General features: G+C 43.4%; 1 protein-coding gene across 14 annotated transcripts in view; it reads left to right on the top strand.

The window, feature by feature from the left end:
* Positions 1–21,209, top strand: part of Limch1 (LIM and calponin homology domains 1) — a 308,356-nt gene that overhangs the window by 212,056 nt on the left and 75,091 nt on the right. For 12 of the 14 annotated variants that reach the window (XM_031342511.1, XM_031342508.1, XM_031342509.1 and 9 more), the window contains 3 exons: positions 6,251–6,357; positions 11,555–11,585; positions 13,109–13,219. In XM_031342511.1, the coding sequence (XP_031198371.1) occupies positions 6,251–6,357; positions 11,555–11,585; positions 13,109–13,219 (249 nt within the window). Of the gene's footprint in view, positions 1–6,250; positions 6,358–11,554; positions 11,586–13,108; positions 13,220–20,656; positions 20,857–21,209 lie in introns of those variants that run through there. The other 2 variants (XM_031342512.1, XM_031342521.1) reach the window with 2 other exon arrangements.

The raw sequence follows: 21,209 nt of genomic DNA on the forward strand, positions 1-21,209 counted from the left end.
ACCTGCAGTTATTTAAATCTTCCAGCCCAAATTGTTCCTGCTGGCTGCCATACAGAGCTTGTATGTTTGTAGGCTGTGTGCTGAATAGTGCGCTGTGTTCCAGAGAGCATATGTGCATCTGGAAACTTGCATAGGGAGAACACCTTCTTGTTTGTGCTCACGATCCAGGATGCCACAGTCCTAGGGGACTGCGTGGAGGTCTGAGGCCTGCCCTTTATTGTGGTCACTGGTGATCCATAGAGAGTTCCAACTTACTTTCTTACTTTCCTGAGAGGCACTTGATTCAGTCCAAAAGATGCTTGGATGCTCACTGAAGCCCAGCTGGCATCTGTACTGGTCACTGCCTTGTTTGCAGTTGCCTTCTTCAGTAAAGAGTATGTTTACTCCTCTGAGACGTGGACTCAAAAAGCCTTATTTTGGACATGGCTGCCTCAGAGCCAGTGGTGTCTTCAATAGTTTCAGAGCCGAAAAGAATAGGAGAGAGACAGAAAGAGACAGGACAGAGAGAGGGGAAAGAAAGGAAAGGACAAATAAAGGGAAGAGGGAGAAAGGAAAGGAAAGGAAGGAGGGAGGGAGGGAAAGAGGATGGGATGGAGGGAATGTGGAAGGGTGGGGGAGGGAGGATGGGAGGACATACTTGTATTCTGGTGAGAGGCAAAGCAGGAAAGAGGAAAATGGACGTGGCGGGGAGAGGTATGGAGGGAAGGAGGGAGAGATGGAAAGGAGGAGAGGGAATCTCAGGATGGATGAATAGGCATAAACAACTAGAAACTAGAGAGGTGGAAAAAGAATTGCTACTTGGGGGCTTAGAGTTTGTTCCTCTGGAGAAACCCCATTTCCATGTTTGTGATGAGTTAGCTGGGACATGGGCCTAGCTGGTTGATTCTGTGTGATGCATAACTGCTCTGTGCCTCAACTGCTCCTAGCTAGTTGATTCTGTGTGATGCATAACTGCTTTGTGCCTCAACTGCTCAACTGGGAAGTGGAGACAGTAGTACCTGATTCTTATGGTTGTTTGGATGATAAACGATATGTCCCACTGCTTAGACAGAGCAGGGACAGTTGGGGTAAATGCTCAGCCTACAGAGGCTACAAATATCCCATCTACATTATGCACGCCTCAAGAAACCCACCAAACCAGTCTTCTCTTTGCTAAAGCAGTCACTGATCTGGAACCTGCTCCCTTGACTTGAGTAATTAAAGTTTGAAAGTCTAATCCTGTGTGAAAAGAATTCACTGGTGCATTTTGAGTCACTCTCTGACAAAGTACTTACTTCCCTGGTTTTCAAACCGACTCCAGCAACCTTTAGGTAATATATGCTAGGGCTAGTGATCCCTTTCATTATCACTCCATGCTTTTCTAACAATAGTTTATGTAAATGCACCAATTAGGAATTCTTACCCTGCCATGCCTCTCTGACTACCTCTCCCACTAGAGTGAGAACCCCCAAGTTCTAGTACATCCGTTTTCAACCTTCCTAATGCTGTGACCCTTTAATACAGTTGTTCTTGTTGTGGTGACCCCCAACCATAAAATTATTTTCACTGTTACTTCAACTGAAACTGGGAGAGATCTGGAAGAAAGCAAATGAGCTCGTGTGTTGATGAACTCAAGTACACTGAGAAATAAAAATGCTGGTGTGGACACACACACACACACACACACACACACACACACTAACTGAGAAAGGAATTGAAAAGGAATCCAAAATAATTCACTTTGCAAATGAAAACTGAAGTCTTAAGGCAAAGTAACTTTATTAAAAGGAAAGATGTATTTAAAGTCATTCCCTGGCTACTCACTGTAGCTCATGTTTGTAATATCACCTCTTGGGAGGCCAAGGCAGGGGGATTACCATGGGTTCAAGGCTGGGGTGGCCTACATGGGGAGTTCAAGACTCAGTTGGGTCGTTGAATAAGATCTTATCCCAAAATATAAAAGGAAAGTAATTGGTTAATTAATTTAATAACAGAATGGTCTGAGTATAAATTGAAAAATCTGGGTCCTTTATGTATTTCTTACCATTTTATCCATCCCTTGATTTATTTATTCCTAGGACAGAATTTTGTAATGAAAAATATATCGTTGAGAAAATGAAAACTCAGGAGTTAGGTGGGAGCTACTAAATTTAATTATTTAAACAACGTGGAAAGTGATTAGAGAAGAGAATGCCCAAGAACCAGACAGCATCAGATACCCAGTGACAAGTGCACAGTTGGCCAAAAGAGGCCATGTGTAGAGTGGTGCAGGGCTGCGAATGGTGGCACTTCCTGCCTCCACGAGAAGCCCAAAGCCTCATCTAAGACAGAAAACACACTGGGATGAAGGTGTCTCGGCTTTAGAAGTGCTGTCCTGTCTCCCCACTGGTCTCTCATCTTACATCTTTTTTTGCAAACCGTTGACTTCCTTCTAGCCCTGCTTCCAACCATCTCCTTCCATTTGCCAGCTGGGTACTCAGTTCTCAGACATCCAGCCGCTGTCTCCTGCAGCCTGTTTTCTACATCTGTAAGACCTTCTGAGACCAGTTCCACTCCCCACAGTCCCACTGCCCTTCGGTACTGACCTCGAATTCCATGCTTGGACTCATCAGATATACACCACTGTTTTGCAACCTGTGTCTTTTGCTGATTGCAACTTTGAACCATTGCAGAATTAGTCTAGGCTGTAGCTCACTCATCTGTCAGTTGAGGATAAGGAGTACATTATCCTCAAGGATAATAAGGAGGATTAAATAAATCAATGTAATAAATGCAGCCCTTAGAATGATATTGGTCCTATAATATGGGCTATAGAAAGGTCAACAACTATCTACAATTGCTCTTTAGGGCCCAAGCATGTTAATTTTCTATTGCCACATCAACAATTACCATTTGGCTAACATCTCATAGCAATTCCCTTTATTCACATTGTCTATAGATTACATGTCCAGATAGGATGATACCGGGCTCTTTGCTCAGAATATCACAGGGCTGAAATCAAGATGTTGGTAGGGCTGAGACCCTGCACATCTAGTACACATGAGCCTAGTCCAAGCTCATGGCAGTTAACAGAATTCAAACTTTTGCAGCTGTGGCGTTCAGGGCTAAGCAGGAACTCTTGTGACACCTTCCGTTTAAAAGATCCTGTCTCTGTGGCCGACTTGGCTGAGAGCATAATGAAGAACCTGAGGTGGGTGCATCCCACCTCCACCATGATTAAGGGTCTCTATGGGATCAATGATGATGTCTTCCTCAGTGTCCCATGTATCCTGGGACAAAATGGAATCTCGGATGTTGTGAAGGTGACACTGACTCCTGAGGAAGAGGCTCACCTGAAGAAGAGTGCAGATACCCTCTGGGGAATCCAGAAGGAGCTGCAGTTCTAAAGTCTTCCCAGTGTCCTAGCACTTCACTGTCCAGGCTGCAGCAGGGTTTCTATGGAGACCACACACTTCTCATCTGAGCTGTGATTAGTACAGTGGTGTGGTGGTCTGTGGAAAAATCTCAGTTCCCACAGCTCTGCCCTGCTGCCAAGTGGTACTTGTGTAGTGGTAACCTGGTAAGTGTGACAGTCCCACTGTCTCTGAGACACACTGCCAACTACATGCAGGCTACGATTACCCTGTGAGCCTGCTGCATTGCTGCCCTGCGCACCCTCACCAAACATGCCTAGGCCAATGAGTTCCCAGTTAGTGATAACCTGGCTCCAGTGTGTAAGTCCATTTTGCATATCTTGTGCATAAATGTTCTACAGGATATTTTATGTATTATATGTGTCTGTAGCGTACATTGCAATATTATGTGAAATGTAAGATCTGCATATGGATGATGGAACCAACCACTCAAGTGCCATACCAATGAAAACCCCAAATAAACCTTGAACAGTGAAAAAAAAAAAAGATCCCTATTCATATCACTGCCAATCAGATAATCTTTCCCTTGGCTAACTTAGAGGCAATGGTTTAATGCTATAACCTTATCAGGGCTATGGGTTTCACTTGTTCTCAAGGGGAGATTACCTAGGATGTGTGCATCTGGAGATGGGATTCTCGGGGGCCTGAGAGTCCTGCCTACACAATGGGTAATTAAAAATCTCATCTTTGCCATTCTCTTTGAATACCTGGGATGAACCTGGTAATTACCATGCTGAGTTCAGGTGTTTAGAGCAGTTTCTTTCAGCATCCAGAGATTTTCACATTGGCTTGACTCCTGGAACTGATACTCCTTCTTGTCTTGTTGGGTTTCAGTTATTTTTTTTTCCCCAAACTAATGGAGTCAATCAGTGCCATTGGAAGTCGCTCAAGAGAAGGATCATTTGAGATTTTCAGCAATACATCTGTTGACCAGTTGTCCTGGGGGCTTCAAAGGATGACCCACAATTTGCATTCACTTTCATAACCATTCACTTATTCCTAAGACCCCTAGCAGATGGGCAACGCAGATATAACTCCGTAATTATAAATGTGCTTGTCAGCTAATTCTGCTCCTCTCCCAGTTCAAAGTCAATCTATGCCTTCCAGAGGGTCTTTGACAGAAGGTTAGACCTGAGGAGGACCTTTGCACTGTTTTCAGAAATATTTCTTGCCTCTCTCATTTTCTTTCCCAAACAAGTCCAGACTTCTTTTTCTTCCTCTTCCTCTTCTTCTTCCTCTTCCTCCTCCTCCTCCCCCTCCTCTTCTTCCTCCTCCTCCTCCTCTCCTTCTTTTTCTTCTTCTTCTTCTTCTTCTTCTCCTTCTCCTTCTCCTTCTCCTTCTCCTTCTCCTTCTTCTTCTTCTTCTTCTCCTTCTCCTTCTCCTCCTCCTCCTCCTCCTCCTCCTCCTCTTCCTCCTCCTCCCCTCCTCCTCCTCCTTCCCCTTCTCCTTTTCCTCTTCCTCTTCCTTCATCTTCTTCCTTAACATTTAGCAGGCAAAGTAGTGGGTTTCATCATATCTTCATCCATACCATTGTGCCTTGGCCAACCCCACTTTTCTCCTACATCCTTCAAGCTGCTGTTCCCTCCCTCCCCCTAAACAGTAGAGAGACAGAGAGCAGTGGAATAAATGTGGCAAGAAAGAGATGGAGGCACTAGATGCCTTTTATCTTTTAATTTATCTTACATTCCATCAAAAAAAGTATTTTCAGTGAAAGCCCATAATGAATGGTGAGGGGTGTAAAATTCACAAAGGGTATATTTAAATCAGTTAATAAGAAAAATATGAGGATGAGAACACCTTAGGCAACAAAACCTTATTATTTTCAAGTTTTCTAGTTTAACAGTGTTCTGTTTTGTGTGTGTGCTGTGTGTCTGTGTACTTTTCTATTGCTGTTATAAAACAGCATGGCCAACAGAACTTATAAAAGAATGTGTTTAATTGAGCTTATGGTTTCAGAGGTTTAGAGTCCTTGATGGTAGTGCAAAGGCACGGAAGCAGAACAGCTGAGATCTGCACATCTTAACCCACAAACAGGAGGCAGAGAAAACACACTGGGAATGAATGGTGGGAGTCTTTTGAAGCTTCAAAGTCCACCTCCAGTGACATACTTCTTCCAACAAAAGTCACACCTCTTACTCCTTCCCAAACAGTTCCACCACTAGGAACTAACCATGCAAAAATATGAGCCTATGGAGACCATTCTCACTCAAACAGACACATGGTCCATCTTACTGTTTGAGACAAGGTCTCTTATTGAACCTGGAGCTTACCAGTTATACAAGCTAGCCAGGAAGCACTAGGAGTTTCTGCCTCCAGCTCCCTAGTGCTGGGATTTCAGGCATGTGCTGTCATGCCTGGTTCTTTTCCTTGGGTGCTAGGGATCAGAACTCAGGTCTTCACACTTGCTTAGCAAGCACTCTACCAAGTAAACCATTCCCTATCCAGCTCTAGTAATATATATTCTACTGATACCCACCGAGTTCTAAGCAATAAGGCCTGGGTAAAAGACTTAGAAGCAATGGAAAATACCCAGCTTTTACCCAGCTTTTTAAAGTGCGGTTCCTTAAGATGCTAAATTCCCTTTGAAGCAACCTTTGACTTGCAGTTGTTTACAAATGTATCAAGCTAAAGGGAAAGTTGAATTTGGCAATGGCTAGCCAGGATTTGGGAAATCCGAAGTGTCTATTTATTCTGGTATTTCCTAACTGCAGTTTTGTTGGGTGACACACCATGATTAAGATGTGACTTCAGCAGCCATGATAGCTGGCACCTTGACAGCAATGTGGATTATTAACAATGTGGGACTGACTTACAAAGATAATCTAAACTAACACTTGGGCTCCTTTTCTTCCTTCTAGGACAATACCATCTTATTCTTGAGAGGCTGTAAAGAGCTTGGCCTTAAAGAATCTCAACTCTTTGACCCAAGTGACCTCCAGGATACCTCCAACAGGGTCACTGTCAAGTGAGTAATGCCTGATTTATGTTTAAAGGAAACTCTCGGTATTTCGATTTGCACTTTTGGGAGGATGTTGTAAGTTCTAAGAGGTAGAAGATTATATACCTAATAAAATAAAAATGCACAAGCAAAAAGTCAAGCTTTCACAGTCCAGGGTCCTACCCCTCCATGTAGAACCCCAAATCTGAGCTGATACAGTTTGTGGTATAAATACACATAGAATCAGAATTTTAGAAAATTAGCAGTGAAGCTACAGAGGAATGTGTACAAAATCTGTGTGCCTTAGACAGCATCTCTTTTATTGGCTCCAGTGGGGCAGCTGAATAACCTCTTGGCAGACTGCACAGGAGGTACACAGATTGTGTGCACTTTGTAGAGAAGGCATTTGATGATGGGGAGCTGACTCCTTAATTTACATTTTGCAGCCATTTTCTCATATGTGACAGTGATTAAGCTTTTCAGAGATGGATCTTTGGTCTTTTGGCCATTTCTGCCTGTATCTATTTAGTGAACCATATTCGGGACCAAAGAACTCTTGGAATAGGATGAGTTTCTGTATAAAGAGATAGCTCACGACCAGAGTAAGAAGATTCATCCTTAAAGCATGGCAAGAATAGGTTGTCTGTAGTCCAGGGACTCTGTAGAGCTTATGATGTCATGCAACACATTTGTCATTTTATTTAAATGGTACATAGCATGAGTATAGTTGAGCAAAAATCTGGAGTCTCTCCTGCAGCTGGAGAGATGGCACAGTGGTTAAGAGGATCCCAGTTCGGTTCCCAGCACCCACATTACACAGCTTAGAACCTCCTATAACTCTAGTTCCAGAGGATCTGTCTCTCTCTTTTAGCCTCCATGGGCTACCTACATTCATGACTCATGCCCATATACTGACACACACATATACACATATGTGTATATTTAAAAAATTTAAAAAATACACCTTTTGAAAAGTATCTAAAAGTCAGGTGTGGTGGCATATCCTGTAATCCTGGTGTGTAGGCAGTAGAGGCAAGAGGATCTCTACAAGACTAAGGCCAGCCTGGTTTACATAATGCGGACACCAAGCAAACCAGGCTCCACAAAGGGCAGCCCTGTTACCAATAACAGCAATAACAATAAAACCCAATAAGCTGAATTGAGGAGAGGGGATCCTCAATTTCATAATTTGAGTCAGTGCCATTTTATCATAGAAGAACAGAAGGGAGAGAAGCCACAGTTTAGAGCTGTCCATTTTGCTCTGTTTCTGGGTCTTGCTTTCCTAATTATAAGGAGAGGAAACTTGAAACTACTGAATGAAGCAAGGAAGGGAGTTTACAGTGGGTTCTGTGATTCATGACTGGGAACAAGGAGAGTCAGCCATGACTGATGAGGTGAAGTTACTTATGTCTGTGTTTTTAATGGGCCATTCTTTAGTGTTTCTCATGGAAAGTGAATGTAAGTGAGAAAAATAACAGAACTTACAACGTTGCACTAGAGAAGCCTCCATAGGCCTCAGGACAACCATCACATGCTCCATTTGTTACTGAGCTAAATCTTAACTCTGTGAAGTTCTTATTCATTTTGGGAAATGATTTCAGGTTCTGGTTAAACTCACATTTCTAGTCTCACCTGCATGGCAAGTGACCAGAAACAATAGCAACTGTGCAATGCCATAGGCAATAATTAGTCACACACTCATTGGGGAGGGCGAAGAAAAGTTTACTCTGGTGGTTTACACGAGTGCTTTTCCTCTTCTTCTTCTTCTTCTTCTTCTTCTTCTTCTTCTTCTTCTTCTTCTTCTTCTTCTTCTTCTTCTTCTTCTTCTTCTTCTTCCTCTTCTTCCTTCCCTTTCTCTTCTTCCTCTTCCTCCTCCTCTTTCTTATCAGCAGCAGCAGCAGCAGCATCGTCATTATTAATTTTTTTGGCTACCTTTAAACAAAAAATTACCAGAGCAGGAGAATTCCGAGGCCAGTTGGTTTCAGAATCTAAAACAGAAACCCAGATCTTCTACATTGCTTATCTACGACAATCAAGGCATCCCAAATCTGGGTAGAGCCCCAGGTCTGGAGCTTGCCCAGTCTGTGGCTTTCTGAGCACCTCAGCACCATGTTCTCATCATCTACAGAGTGCAACTGGATCAAATAATCTTCCAGGAGTTACTCTAAATAAAGCTTGGTCATTGCAGAAATGAGAAAGCAAAGCCATCAACTCTTAAAGAAATACATAATTCAGAGGCACCAGAAGCAACCCACCAGGAGAAAGCTGTGTAGTCCAGTCTCAAGTGGTCACAGTCCCTTTGTAGGGCAGCATCTTATCCTCATCTTTTCTTGTCCTTCTGGTCTTTCCATTTTTCTGTTCTCTTCTCCTTCCTCTCCCTCCCACCTCCCTTCCCTTCTCTATCTTCTCCTCTTATCTACATCACTTTCTGCATTTCTTCTCTGTTTCTTTCCTTTTTAGATCGCCCTTCACTTGTCCACTGCAATCCTTAGGCACTCCTTTCCCGTCGCCTTCCCTTGTGACTCCATACCTTCATTTATTCACTGAGCAAAAAGTTACTGCATGCCTACTGTGTGTGAGATGTTTTCATCTTCCTGGAGAAAACTGCACAAGCAAGATGACCGGGGTCATCTGTTCATATTGAATTCCCACTGCAGTGTCAAGAACTTAGAAATAAATCATAAGAAAGAAAATAACCATGGGGAGAGAGAGTACAGAGAGGACCATATAACCAGATTGAGATAGGAAAGATAGTGATCCATCTGGAAAGGGTCAAGGATAGCCCATTTGAAGGGGTCAAGGGTAGCCCACCTTGAAGAGTTTCAGCTGGGGATTTGGGCAGAGACAAGAATGAGACAGGAGAATCAGCTGTGGGGAGATTTGCTGGATGTTCAAGGTGGAGGAAAAGCAGGAAAAGGCCAGTGAAGAGGAAGCCGTAGATGTTTGAAAGAAAAGACCAAGAACCTAGTGAGGTTGGAGGGCCATGCTGAAGGGCAAGTGAGATGGGAGCAGCCATCCACAAGCAATGGAGATATTGAACTTGGAATCATTATGCCGAGAGTTTGTCTCACTGGATTGGCATTTATAAAATCATAAAAGAACTTATACTAAAATTACATTACAAATTAATTCGTGGAGCTCAGGAGGGCATTGCTTCTGGCTTTAGCAGGAGCCTGGGAGTGGAATATGAAATAAGCTGTCAGGGTCATCATGTTTTCATGGGTACTGCTTTAATTTGGCATGAATCAGGGACTAGTTTTTAAAGTGTTGACTTTGTTGCTCAGATAGTTCCAAGCACCCCTGTTGTAGCTCTGTGGCTTCCCTACTGAGAGTTGATCAGCTTATAGCGGAGAGGGAGAGTGTCACTTTAACATGAGTTAGTAGCCTCAACCAGGAGATATAGAATAAGGGATAGATCCCATGGGGGATATTTGTATTTCCTAAAATTGTCTTTGGAAAAAAAAAAACACTCTAGTTTTCAGTGAAGGTCATTTTTCTTACCCTTTTTTGTCCCAAATGCGACTTGAATACACAAAAAAGAAAACACTTTTAAGGAGGAAAAGCCTGCAAGTCATTACATTATTGGCTGTGTAACTGTGTGAACTCTACCTGTAATGAATACCAGACAAGTCTGATGGCGGTGGAAGCACAGCGTGGAGGGGTGCATAGTGAAGGCTTTCCAGGGAACCAACACAGTCACACAGAAGTGTGGAGAGGTCACGCATGGCTCCTGGGGCAGGAGTCTCTCCGAAAAATGGGAAGTATTTCCAAGTAACATAACTAGGTTATGTGGAAATCACTCTAGAAATCTTCTGTGAGGCCCTACAGTGTGCCACATATAGCTTTTAGCATCCAGTCACGATTTCAACCAGTGAACTTCTATTGTCAATGCAGGAAAAGGGTCAGGTTTTTTTCCCCTATTTTTTTTGTTCTAAGATATTTTAGATCTTCCTTTTTTTCATCTCTCTGTTGCTAAATGAAAAAAAAAAAAATACCAGATATCGGGAGCTGGTGAGATGGCTCAGCAGGTAGAAGCACTGACTGCTCTTCTGAAGGTCCTGAGTTCGGATCCCAGCAACCAGAGGGTGGCTCACAACCATCCGTGAGGAGATCTGATGCCCTCTTCTGGTGCATCTGAAGACAGCTACAGTGTATTATGCCGGAGCAAGCAGGACCAGAGCAAACAGAGGTCCTGAGTTCAATTCCCAGCAGCCACATGATGGCTCATGGCCATCTGTACAGCTACAGTGTACTCATATACATAAAATAAATAAATAAATCTTTAAAAAAAATACCAGATATCTAAGACTAGAATAGCGTGGCTTTTTTTTTTTTTTTTTTTTTTTTTTTTTTGTTAAACTCAAAAATATAAGACCATTTTCTCAACCAAATGTAAATTGTGGTGATGCTTGTCCTAAGTGAAGCCCTGATCCTGTGCTCCTCTTTCCAGAGCAGGACTAGCATTTACTAGTCCTTCCAATATCAGTCAACGTAAAACCGCCCACCTACCTATCATATACAGTTTGTTAGACTAGGCCAGGAATAAGTGATCATGCTTTGAATGCTTTTAAGCATTCTTGGCTCGTTTGAACCAGGGACTTTCTATTCCCCACCCCCTCACCAAAATGACCAGAGAAAAGAAATCCAAAATTCATTTTCCTAATATTCATTTGTCAATATATTCATGAAGTTTTCAAGTACCTTTGGAAACATTCTGAAATGTCATGGTGTGAATAGCCAGAGCATTGGTGGCTTTTAGTCAGGGAATAAACATTTATGTGGATTTGGGAACACATGTGCGTACATTTGGAAATAGCATGCATACTTTTCTGGTTTTGGCAAATTTTTCATTCTAATTTGTAGCCAGAGCAAAAAAAAAAAAAAAGGAAAAATGTTTGGATAGTACTTCTTCTTATGCATGCATTTTCAACTATAAATAGTCCCAATTTTAAGCAGAATTCTCATCTTTTGTATGTTAAAAGCATCCACCTTTACTGGTTTACTGTGCAACTTCAGTCCTGCCTAGCCCTGTGGGTTTTTTTTTTTTTTTTTGTTTCTTTGTTGTGTTTTGTTTTTCTCAACTATTTTATCCTACAGCTGAAAGCACCAGCCGTAGGCTTTTGTTTTATGTGTTTCTTGCAAGTGTGCCTTAGAGGTGTTTAAGGGAAGCCACACCAAAGAAACTGCTATTCTAATAAAGTTTTGTTTTTGTTTCCTGACCTAGGAACCTCGATTATAGCAGGAAGCTGAAAAATGTAAGTGTTTTAACCTCTCTCTCCACATTTGTATACTTTTGACTTTAGTGGTCCAAGGTTGACTTTTAACTAAATTTGGTGGATCTGATAGGCCTTATTAGAAAGATTTCCTAGGAAAAAGTATATGCACCTCTTATAGAATAGTTAATAACCATGCTGGTACTAAAACTTGCAGATTTGGGAGTTTGTCTCTAATCAGAGTTCACTCTAGAAGTAAGTGAAGGCTTGTGTTCTGCGTGCAGTTCGTGTTCTTAAAATACACAGCGATTGGTTTCAACACTAACATTAGCCGTTTCCATTTGTGGTCTGAGTGGGGTCGCAGTCAGCCCACGTTGGTTACGTTACGGTTCTAGTTAACGTCTTGATATTCAGGATTGTCTGTTCTCTGGCAATTTATTTGTAAGAACTCAGGTACTAAAAGACCTTCTGGAAGTTTTGAAGGATTCATGATGTAAGAGTTTCCCACAGAGGTAGGAAGCTGAATCACATCACAGTGCTCATGCACACAGCTCTGCTTTTGGGCCCATGGCCAGCTGGCCCCATATGTCTATACTCCATTATCCAGAGCATCTGGCCCACCATGGGGAAGGTAGTGCAGTAAGTTCTCCCCAGCAGAGATGCAGCAAAAATACAGAATGTGAATATGAAGTCCAAGCTCTTCCATGGGCTTCCGGTCCTATATCTTCCTATAATTCAGCTAAGGAGCACATCGTTAGCTGATCCCATATTTTTTCCCCAAGTCCAAGTAAAGAACAATTTTATGCTTTTGTGGACCGTTCTTTGGAAAGAAAGCACAAAACTAATGTAGGATAGTAATCTCAGACCATTGGATATTCATAAACATTCTTCAGCATCCAAGTTTGTTTAATTGATAGCAACTGTGTCAAGGTGGAAATTTCTCCATCTCAGATTAATGGGGAAGTGGCAGCGCTCTGATGTGAGAGACCAGCACATCTCACTCTGTGCCTTGCTGTCTTCTGACTTCACTGAGACGTACTGTGTTGATCCTGTGCCCAGAAGCACTCATTAACCTTTATCACTCCTTTAGGATAATTGCCATCCGTTCCGGCAGGTTCTCCATGCACACACAAGTGGAAATTAAGGGGCTTCGAAAGCACCCATCTCAAATGGAGCTGACAGTCTCCTGAATTGCTCGTCTGGGTAAAGACTCCAAAGAGTTTGTGGGAAAACCGCTGCTTGATGAGAATGTCGTCTTGGAGGATTTATTTTCCCTTCTTGCTCACTCAGAGATCACTTTCTCACAACCTCCTTTTTTTTCCCCCCCTCCTAGAGCTGGAGACTTATTTGACTGAATCGTGTGTCTGGTTCAACTGAGACAGCATTGGGTTCTCATTACCATGCTCTCAAATGACTAGATCCAGCATGCACTGCTTTTCACCAGTCAGGGTTGCTGAGTTGTTCCTTCCTGCTCTGCTGTTCCTGGGACAATACTGAGCCTCACGTTGAAAAGCCAATTCTTCAGGACAAATCTTCTCACTCCCGTGCATTCTTTTGTTCCACAGGTGTTAGTGACCATCTACTGGCTGGGGAAAGCTGCAAACAGCTGCGCATCCTACAGCGGAACCACACTGAACCTGAAGGAGTTTGAGGGGTTGTTGGCTCTGATGCGAAAGGTAACTTGGCTTCCTTCCTCATCCCCCGAGTGCTCGGCAGCGTGGGAAAGCAACATGTTTTTAAGATTATTGCTGTTCCGCAGTTGGAGATGTGACCCAGTGGTGAAGAGCACTTGACATTCTTCCAGAGGACCTGGGTTCGATTCCCAGTACCCACCTGGCAGTTCACAACCATCAGTAACTCTAGTCCCGAGGGATGTGATGCCTTCTTCTGACCCTCATACACATAGAATTTTTTTTAATTAGATATTTTCTTTATTTACATGTAAATTTCTCCATTCCCAGTTTCCCCTCCAAAAAACAAAGAAACAAACAAAAACAACAAAAACAAACCCCTCTTGCCTCCCCCCTCCCCATGCCTGCCACCCCACCTTCTCCTACTTTCTGGCCCTGGCATTCCCCTACACTGGGGCACAGAACCTTCACAGGGCCGAGGTCCTCTCCTCCTATTGATGATCAAATTGCAATCCTCTACTATACACATGCTGCCAGAACAATCAGACCCCTCCATGTGCGGTCCTTGGTTGGTGGTTGAGACCCTGGGAGCTCTGAGGGTACTAGTTAGTTCATATTGTTGTTCGTCCTAAGGGGCTGCAAACCCCTCAGCTCCACTGGTCCTTTCTCTAACTCCTTCACTGGGGACCCTGTATTCAGTTCAATAGATGTCACACATAGAATTTTTTAAAGTCTTTAATAAAATGACAGTAGTTATGGTTTTGCATGGTGGAACTGTACTGACCCAAGTTATATGCTCAAGAAGAGAGCCATTTGTCTTACCCAGAGCATCTTCACCTCCTGACTCCCACAGAACTTCAAGGTTTGCATCTTACACTCTTCGATGAATGGAAGATCTGAGCTGGCTCCTGCTGTAATTTCAAGAGAGAGAGAGAGACAGAGAGAGAGAGAGAGAGAGAGAGAGAGAGAGAGAGTTAGTGTGTTGGTGCATGGCTTGGCACAGCACAGAGCTCAGGACCTGTGCATTTCAGGAAGTGATGCTTGAATTAAACAACATGGTGTCACCCAAAAGCAAAGAGTTGCTCTGCTCTTTCAGCCATAGGTTGCCATGCTTGCCTTTTAGGGCCTTGGCGTGGGTAAGGTGATGCCAGCCGTGCCCTTACCTCAGCTGCCACTCTGAACAGGGTCTGAGGTGTCAGAAGTATCCTTACCGTGTGTGTCTCATGACCATTATATCTGAGTCATCTGGAAAATCAGAAAAATGGTTTTAAAGCTCGATGTGTTTATTTGATGAAGTATTTGATTGTGTATCATTAAAAACTTGGTGTGTTTGCTTGTGGGAAAGATTGATGGAAAGTTAAGAATTTGTTGAAGAGACAGTGGGATGCTTTGTATGTACTTGTTCTTTAAAGGCTCAGCAATATAGTTAACTCATACAAAATATTAGTCCATAGTATTGCACAGGAGAATCCCCGCCAAGCAGCCTTGGTAAGCAGGAAGGCTCACTTGCAGTTAACATCCATATATTTTGGTCAAGGCCATCTTAGAACACAAAGAGGCTGGCTAATCCTTGCTTTTCTACTACACAGGATGAATTCTACTAACAAGACTCATTGAAGGACATTCTGAGGGCCATCAAGATGGCTCTGTGGGTAAAGATGCTACCACAAAGCCTTAAGACCTGAGTTCTACCCCTGAGACCCATGTTGTGGAAGGAGAGAACTGACTCCCACAAGTTGTCCCTAAACCTCCACATGTCTATGCTTAAATCACACACACACACACACACACACACACACACACAGAGAGAGAGAGAGAGAGAGAGAGAGACAGAGACAGAGACAGAGACAGAGACAGAGACAGGGAGACAGGGAGACAGGGAGACAGGGAGACACAGAGAGATATACAATCATTTTTTTTCAGGATATTCAGAAGTTCATGACTTTTAATTTTGAAAGCAAGAATTTGTTTCAACTTTCTAATAAATCACTCGCTTTTCCTTAAAGTGGTGCTTCTCAAGCTGTGAGTGTACCCCACTCACAGAGGGTGCATATCAGTTATTTACATTATGATTCATAACGATAACAAAATTATAGCTATGAAGTAGCAATGGAAACAATTTTATAGTTGGAGGTCACTACAACATGAGAAACTCTATTAGGGTTACAGCGTTAGACAGGTTGAGAACCTCTGTATTTGCCTAAAGCCAGTCTAGCTCAAGTATCTATAAATGGACAAAGCAAGGCTGGAAGTGTAGCGGAGAGCACTTGCATGGGATGCATCAGGCCCTGGGTTATATCCATGCCACTGGAAAGAAATGTATTTATGATGTCATATAAGACACATATATCCATACAGTAAGCACAATACGCTGTATCTTTTCCTGGGTTCTCGATTGTTCTGTAAGCTTTCTTTTGTCTGACTATTCAGAGTGTCATTTCTGGCTTGGAGTCGGGAATATAAATGGTTGCTTCTATATTGACAGGGACTGGGGTAATACTAGATGGCTCGGCATCGGTTGAAACCTTATTTAGATCTCACTGCTCTGCTGACATACTTGGGGGAGAACCTAGCCTGCTCTGCTAGGTTCCCGTCCTTCTGAGATAATGCCTGCAGGAACCTTGAAGTGGGCCCGTGTTAACAGCTGCTTCTCTTTTGAGTGAATGTAGACATCGCAGGATTATGATTCAGTGGTTAGCACCATAGGGCGAAGCGTGGCTCTTCACAACTGAGACCACCTGTGGTCCTCCTGTGTCACAGCTGTGTTTGAGGAAAGACGACCTAGCAGAGTCTGGGGCTATCCAAATACTGGCGATATTTTACATATGGCCGGTATTCTATCATGGTCCCACTTACGACTGAGTTTGATTGCAAACTGCAAAAACTCAAAATAAAAGCTGAGAGGGGTATTTTATTTCTTCTCATCTAAGTGAGATGTAGGTGTGAGCAAGCCGTCCAGAGCCGGTGCAGGAGCTCTCCACCTGGACGATGCCAGAAAGCCCAGACCTTTGTATCTTATCCCACGCATCACTGTCCTCAATCCATGGTTTCTCCCTGCTACCTCAAGCTAGCTGCTTAGACTTTTCCAGGTGTCCTGTGCCATTCCAGACAAGAGGAAGGAGGAACAGGAAACGGCCTATCCTTTGAGCACACCTTTTTGAAAATTTCACACTGCTGCATCCTGCTGTGCTTTGATTGTCACCTATGAAAGTCACAAGGGACCTTAACTGCTAAGGTGGTAGCAGGAGGTGTGCTCTCAAGGTTGTTTGGCCATGGGGAAGTCTCACAAATAGACTGATGCTCTAGTCTCCAGGGCGGGTTTGCTGTCACTGTGTTACCAAGGCAACCTCTCCAGTGCGCATGCATTCTCTAGGTAGAACGTGACTTCTGTCATGTTGTAAAGACCTTTCCCTGTGTCAGCACCTTGACAGTGGACTTACCAGACCTCGGAACTTTGATAAGTAAATTCTCTTAGATCTGCCTAGTCTGTGACATTCTGCTATAGCAGCAGAGAATGGGCGATAGCGACTTCTGGCTCACATCTTGTTAGCTTGAAGTTGGTCGCAAAGCCTTACCCATCTGCAACTAAAGACTAGGAAAAGAAAGGCTTTATTTCAGATTTAAAAAAGAAAAAACTGACTAGATGAAAAGTAGACATATTTCATCAGTTCCTCTGTACATAGGCTGAACTAAATTTGAAATTGAATTTGTGTCTTTCTCAAGGAGGACTAATTAGAAAATTTTAATATTCATTTTTTGTAGTGAAAAATATACACAGAATCAGTAACCATAGGGTATTTATTCTATACTTAATATAGAGAAAGCCCTTGACATAGAATCTTACACACTCAGTAGTGCGTTACTGAACCTGAATATACGTCATCTGAGGCACTCCAGGTGCCTTCTCTGGACAGCTCAGCATTTTCCCCCCTGATATACTAGGAAGGACCTGTGGAAGGAAGGAGTGTACAAGATAAACAAGGGGATTTGCTATAAGAACCCTGGAAGCAGTGGAAGCGGGCCTGCAGTCTTCAGGATCGTGAGCAATGCAGGTTCTTTCTCCAAGCCTTTCACTCAGTATCCCCCATCCCTCCTGGGATTCCTTCCTGTAAGCCATTCAACCCTCATAAAGGGATGCAGCAAATGCACCTCCAGGGAAGATGCTCCTAGTTGCTTCCATGCAAGCTAAGTAAGTATTTCCTCTAGCCCCAGAGGTATAATTCCAAGGAATGGCTGTCTTGTTTCCACACTAGTCATTGTGTGACAGGCCCACCCCAATTCCTGTTCCTAGAGGTGAGGGCATCAATAGACGAAAGGGATAAAGGAAAGCGGGGCTTGACTGGCAAACAAATACAAGAGAAATAACTGCACAAAATAGCCACCCAGCACACTCATCCGTCAACTCAGTTTCTGAGTAAACTCAGCAAGTAACTTATTGTAAGCAACGTTTTTCTGCTTATCTCTGATCTTCCCTATCAGAACACAGGTTCCTACAAATAGGGGGTCTGTTGATTTATTTTTATGATGCTGTGTCCCCGGGGCTAGAACACTACCTAGAAGAGACTTGGGCAATATCAGTAGAATGAATTGCTTCCACAACCAGTGTGATGAGTGAGGATCGGGCCATCACACTGGGGGAGCTAAACCTCAGACATGTTGGAGCAGCGCTCAGCCACCCTGTAAATCACACAGCAAGGGGGGAAATGCTGAGCTATCCAGAGAAGGCATCTGGAGTGCCTTAGATACCGTCAGTCATCTGCAGGCCCTTGCTGGCTCCCATTAACGTTCACAGAGGGACTAAGAGGAAGGGGGATTAGTGAAAGAAGCCTAGAGCTCTTGCAGGCTAGCAGCTGCTCATTCCCCTTAGGGACATCCTTACTCCACTGGGTTCATGTCAGTCTATCCTGCGGACCCTTGAGAGCTCCGTGGAAGACAGGAGCTACGGGTTTCACAGGAGCTACGGGTTTCAAGATGAAAGGCGCAGACAGTGAAGTTAGAGCCCATGAAGGATGTTTGTTGGTTTATGTTTTTTCACTCTTCCCCAAAGCCTCACTTTATTGCACCAAAAAAAGGAGGGGGAACATGGTGACTTGAATGAAATCAGTAAAATTACAAATCCAGGGGATAGCCACATCTTTATCTCAGGCTAGCAAGTCAGCCTCTTGTTTGACTTGTAGGGCTCCTGAGAGGCCAGCATGGGGAGGAATGGCCACGGTGATCTGCTTCCCGCTTTTCCAACTGTCCATGCCATTCATTTCCCCACTGAGAATTCAATCTTGGCTCACTCCATAGTTGTGAACATGGTGAATTTTCTATTTTTCTTTCCCATGAACATCGAGAGAAAGCTGCAGAGATTCCAGGATGCTCCTCCATCACTTGAGATGCGGGGAAGGCCTGGGCTTCAAGGGAAGCCTTTCTGATGTTATTTTCTTGAAAATTCAGTTTTGCCACGTTGCACCAAGCAGCCCAAAGCATGTCAATTCCAGCTGCAAGCGGTAGCCCCCACCCCTGGAGTGTCTGTCTTTGTGAGGCATCTAGACAGAGAAAGAGCTAGGCCAGTGTGTGAAAAGTGGTGACTTTAACACCAATGAATAAATATTGTATACTTTATATATTAATAATGCGCGTGCCTCATTGAAGAAATAGTAGTTAAAAGCATTGCTTTTGGAGTCATTATTATGCATCATGCCCTGTTCCGAGTACTTTCCATATATTTCATGTTTAATTGTCCTAGAAGCCCTGTTGGATGGCTGCCATTGCTAAGTCCCATTTTATAGATGAAGACCTGTAAGGTGACATGGGCTGCCTAATGTCACACAGCTGGCAAAATTTAAACCCAGTCATTATGGCTTCTGAAGCTGAACTTTTAACCACAACCCTAACCTGCGTCACTTCAGTGATTCAGTCATAAACATCATTAACTCAGAGATGTAACCCAGATTGGAAGCATGGATCATGCAAGGATGCAGGTAGCATCCAATCTTGAGCCATCTTGTCAACCCCAGAGATGAATAGTTTCAGACTTTATTTTTACTGTGTGACTATAGTTAAAGTCATTTTCTGTTTTTTTTTCTTTTCTATAAAATAGGGATATTGTTAACATGATATGCAAAAGCATTACCCAGATATATACTAAGTGTTCAATAAAAGTTAACTTTGTATTTTAGTCATTTGGTTGATGAGTAATTTAACAATAATAACTTGTATTCCCCGAGAAGCTAAATTCGAGCTTCTGTCTATATTTTTCAGTGAGTCATGTGTCCTTTTTTAACTTCTCAGTTCTGGATTTTGTTCCAGAATCTGGTTAACTTTTGACCTGCAAGTAAACAACCTTAATTTCCATAACTGGCATTTCTGCCTTGCCCTAGCACAGCAATTCTCAACTTAGAGGTCATGACCCCTTTGAGGGCTGAATGACCCTTTCACAGGGGTCGCATATCAGATATCCTGCATATCAGACATTTGCATTATGACTCATTACAGTAGCACAATTACTACTATAAAGTAGCAATGAAATAATATTATGGTTGGGGGAGGGATCTCCTCAACATGAGGAACTGTATTAAAGGGTCAAAGCATTAGGGAGGTTGGGAACCACTGCTTTAGAGCATTATGTTGCTGGACTCACCAGGCATCTGACAACCTATTCTTTGGGGGCATTAATCAGCTGGGGGGGGGGGGCTACAGGGTTTTCTTCCCAGCCCTGCCCCTGTCTTCTTGCCTACTCCTTCCTCCTGGTGGGAAATCTGAGTATGCCTGCCTTGTGAATTGCAACCATTCCAGCCCCCATGCCCGCTTCCCTGAGGTGGGAGATGGACCAAAAGATGCTCCCCACCACCCTTCTGTAATTGCCAGAAGCAGCCAAGATACTTCCTGCAAGGACACGGGTACCCAGGGGTACCTCGGACAGAATAGACCAGCTTCACAAACTGCAAACATGGAGAACATTGCCTCTTTTTTTGCTTTTTTCCATTGGGATTGCAGAGGGGACCTCTGTGTGCATCCCAGGGGAAACCCACGGGGCAACATTCCAGTCTTTGTCCGTAAGAGTACACTCCTCTGCCAGTGTGATCCGTAGTCTTGATTTCTAGCGACAGTCTCGGGGATATTAAGCGGAGGTTTATCTTCGAGTGACTGGAGTTATTTTTGTTTTCGTCAGCCCGGACTATTGTAATGAACGCGAAGGCACTGGTGGGAACAAGGCTTTTATTATAATACGAGGGTGAGGATGGCTTTGACTGACCTTTCTTCTGCTGGAGTTTCAGTGTTTTAGTCTGTGCCGCTTGTGCTGGAAAGAATTTATAATCACAGGCTGTCAAAGACAGCCATTGTTCTCCCTGCTCTGAACATGTGGGTCAGCCACAAGTGCCTGCAGGCTCCCCCAACGCCAGGAGCTGGAGGGGGGGGAGAAGAGCATGCCTGGATTCTTCTGTGGCATCAGGAAAAAGCATTTTGCATATTTCTCCTTGCCTTTTTTTTTTTTTTAAACTTTTGCCTCAGAAAGACAGCTTGCTCTCAGAGCAGGAATTTCCCTCCAAGGTAGCGGGAGCTGGAAGCATGCCGCTCCAGGATTTTACAGCTCTGATTCAGCCTGTGTTTGCCAGAAACCATAACCCGGGGCAGTGGCACTGAACTAGGGACGTCTGTCCCACAGACATGCAGTTATGGATCCTGAAAGACAGGTCAAAGGTTTTCTCTTTGTTGTCAGTGATCATTGCATTCTTGTGAATCCAAACTTTGTGATTCTCTGTATTTAACTACTTAAAAAAAAAAACAAACAAACTTTATGGGATGTGAGTTACTTGGGTTTTTTTTTTTTTTAAAAGTTGTGCACGCTATTCTAATCAAAAGGATGGAGCAGAAAGAGCGTGAGGACTTGAATAGTCATTGTTGATTGATGCTCATTAGTCTCTTGAGCTTGCTGCTACGACGTTTCTGCACAGATTATCCATGCAAGTATCTTTGCAGACCACGGGAAGCCGGATAGGCTATCTATGTTGCAGTCATATCTGAAATTCTTTCATTTTATTTTGGG

The sequence above is a fragment of the Mastomys coucha genome, unplaced genomic scaffold (assembly GCF_008632895.1).
Source record: "Mastomys coucha isolate ucsf_1 unplaced genomic scaffold, UCSF_Mcou_1 pScaffold22, whole genome shotgun sequence".
Classification (NCBI taxonomy): Eukaryota; Metazoa; Chordata; class Mammalia; order Rodentia; family Muridae; genus Mastomys; species Mastomys coucha.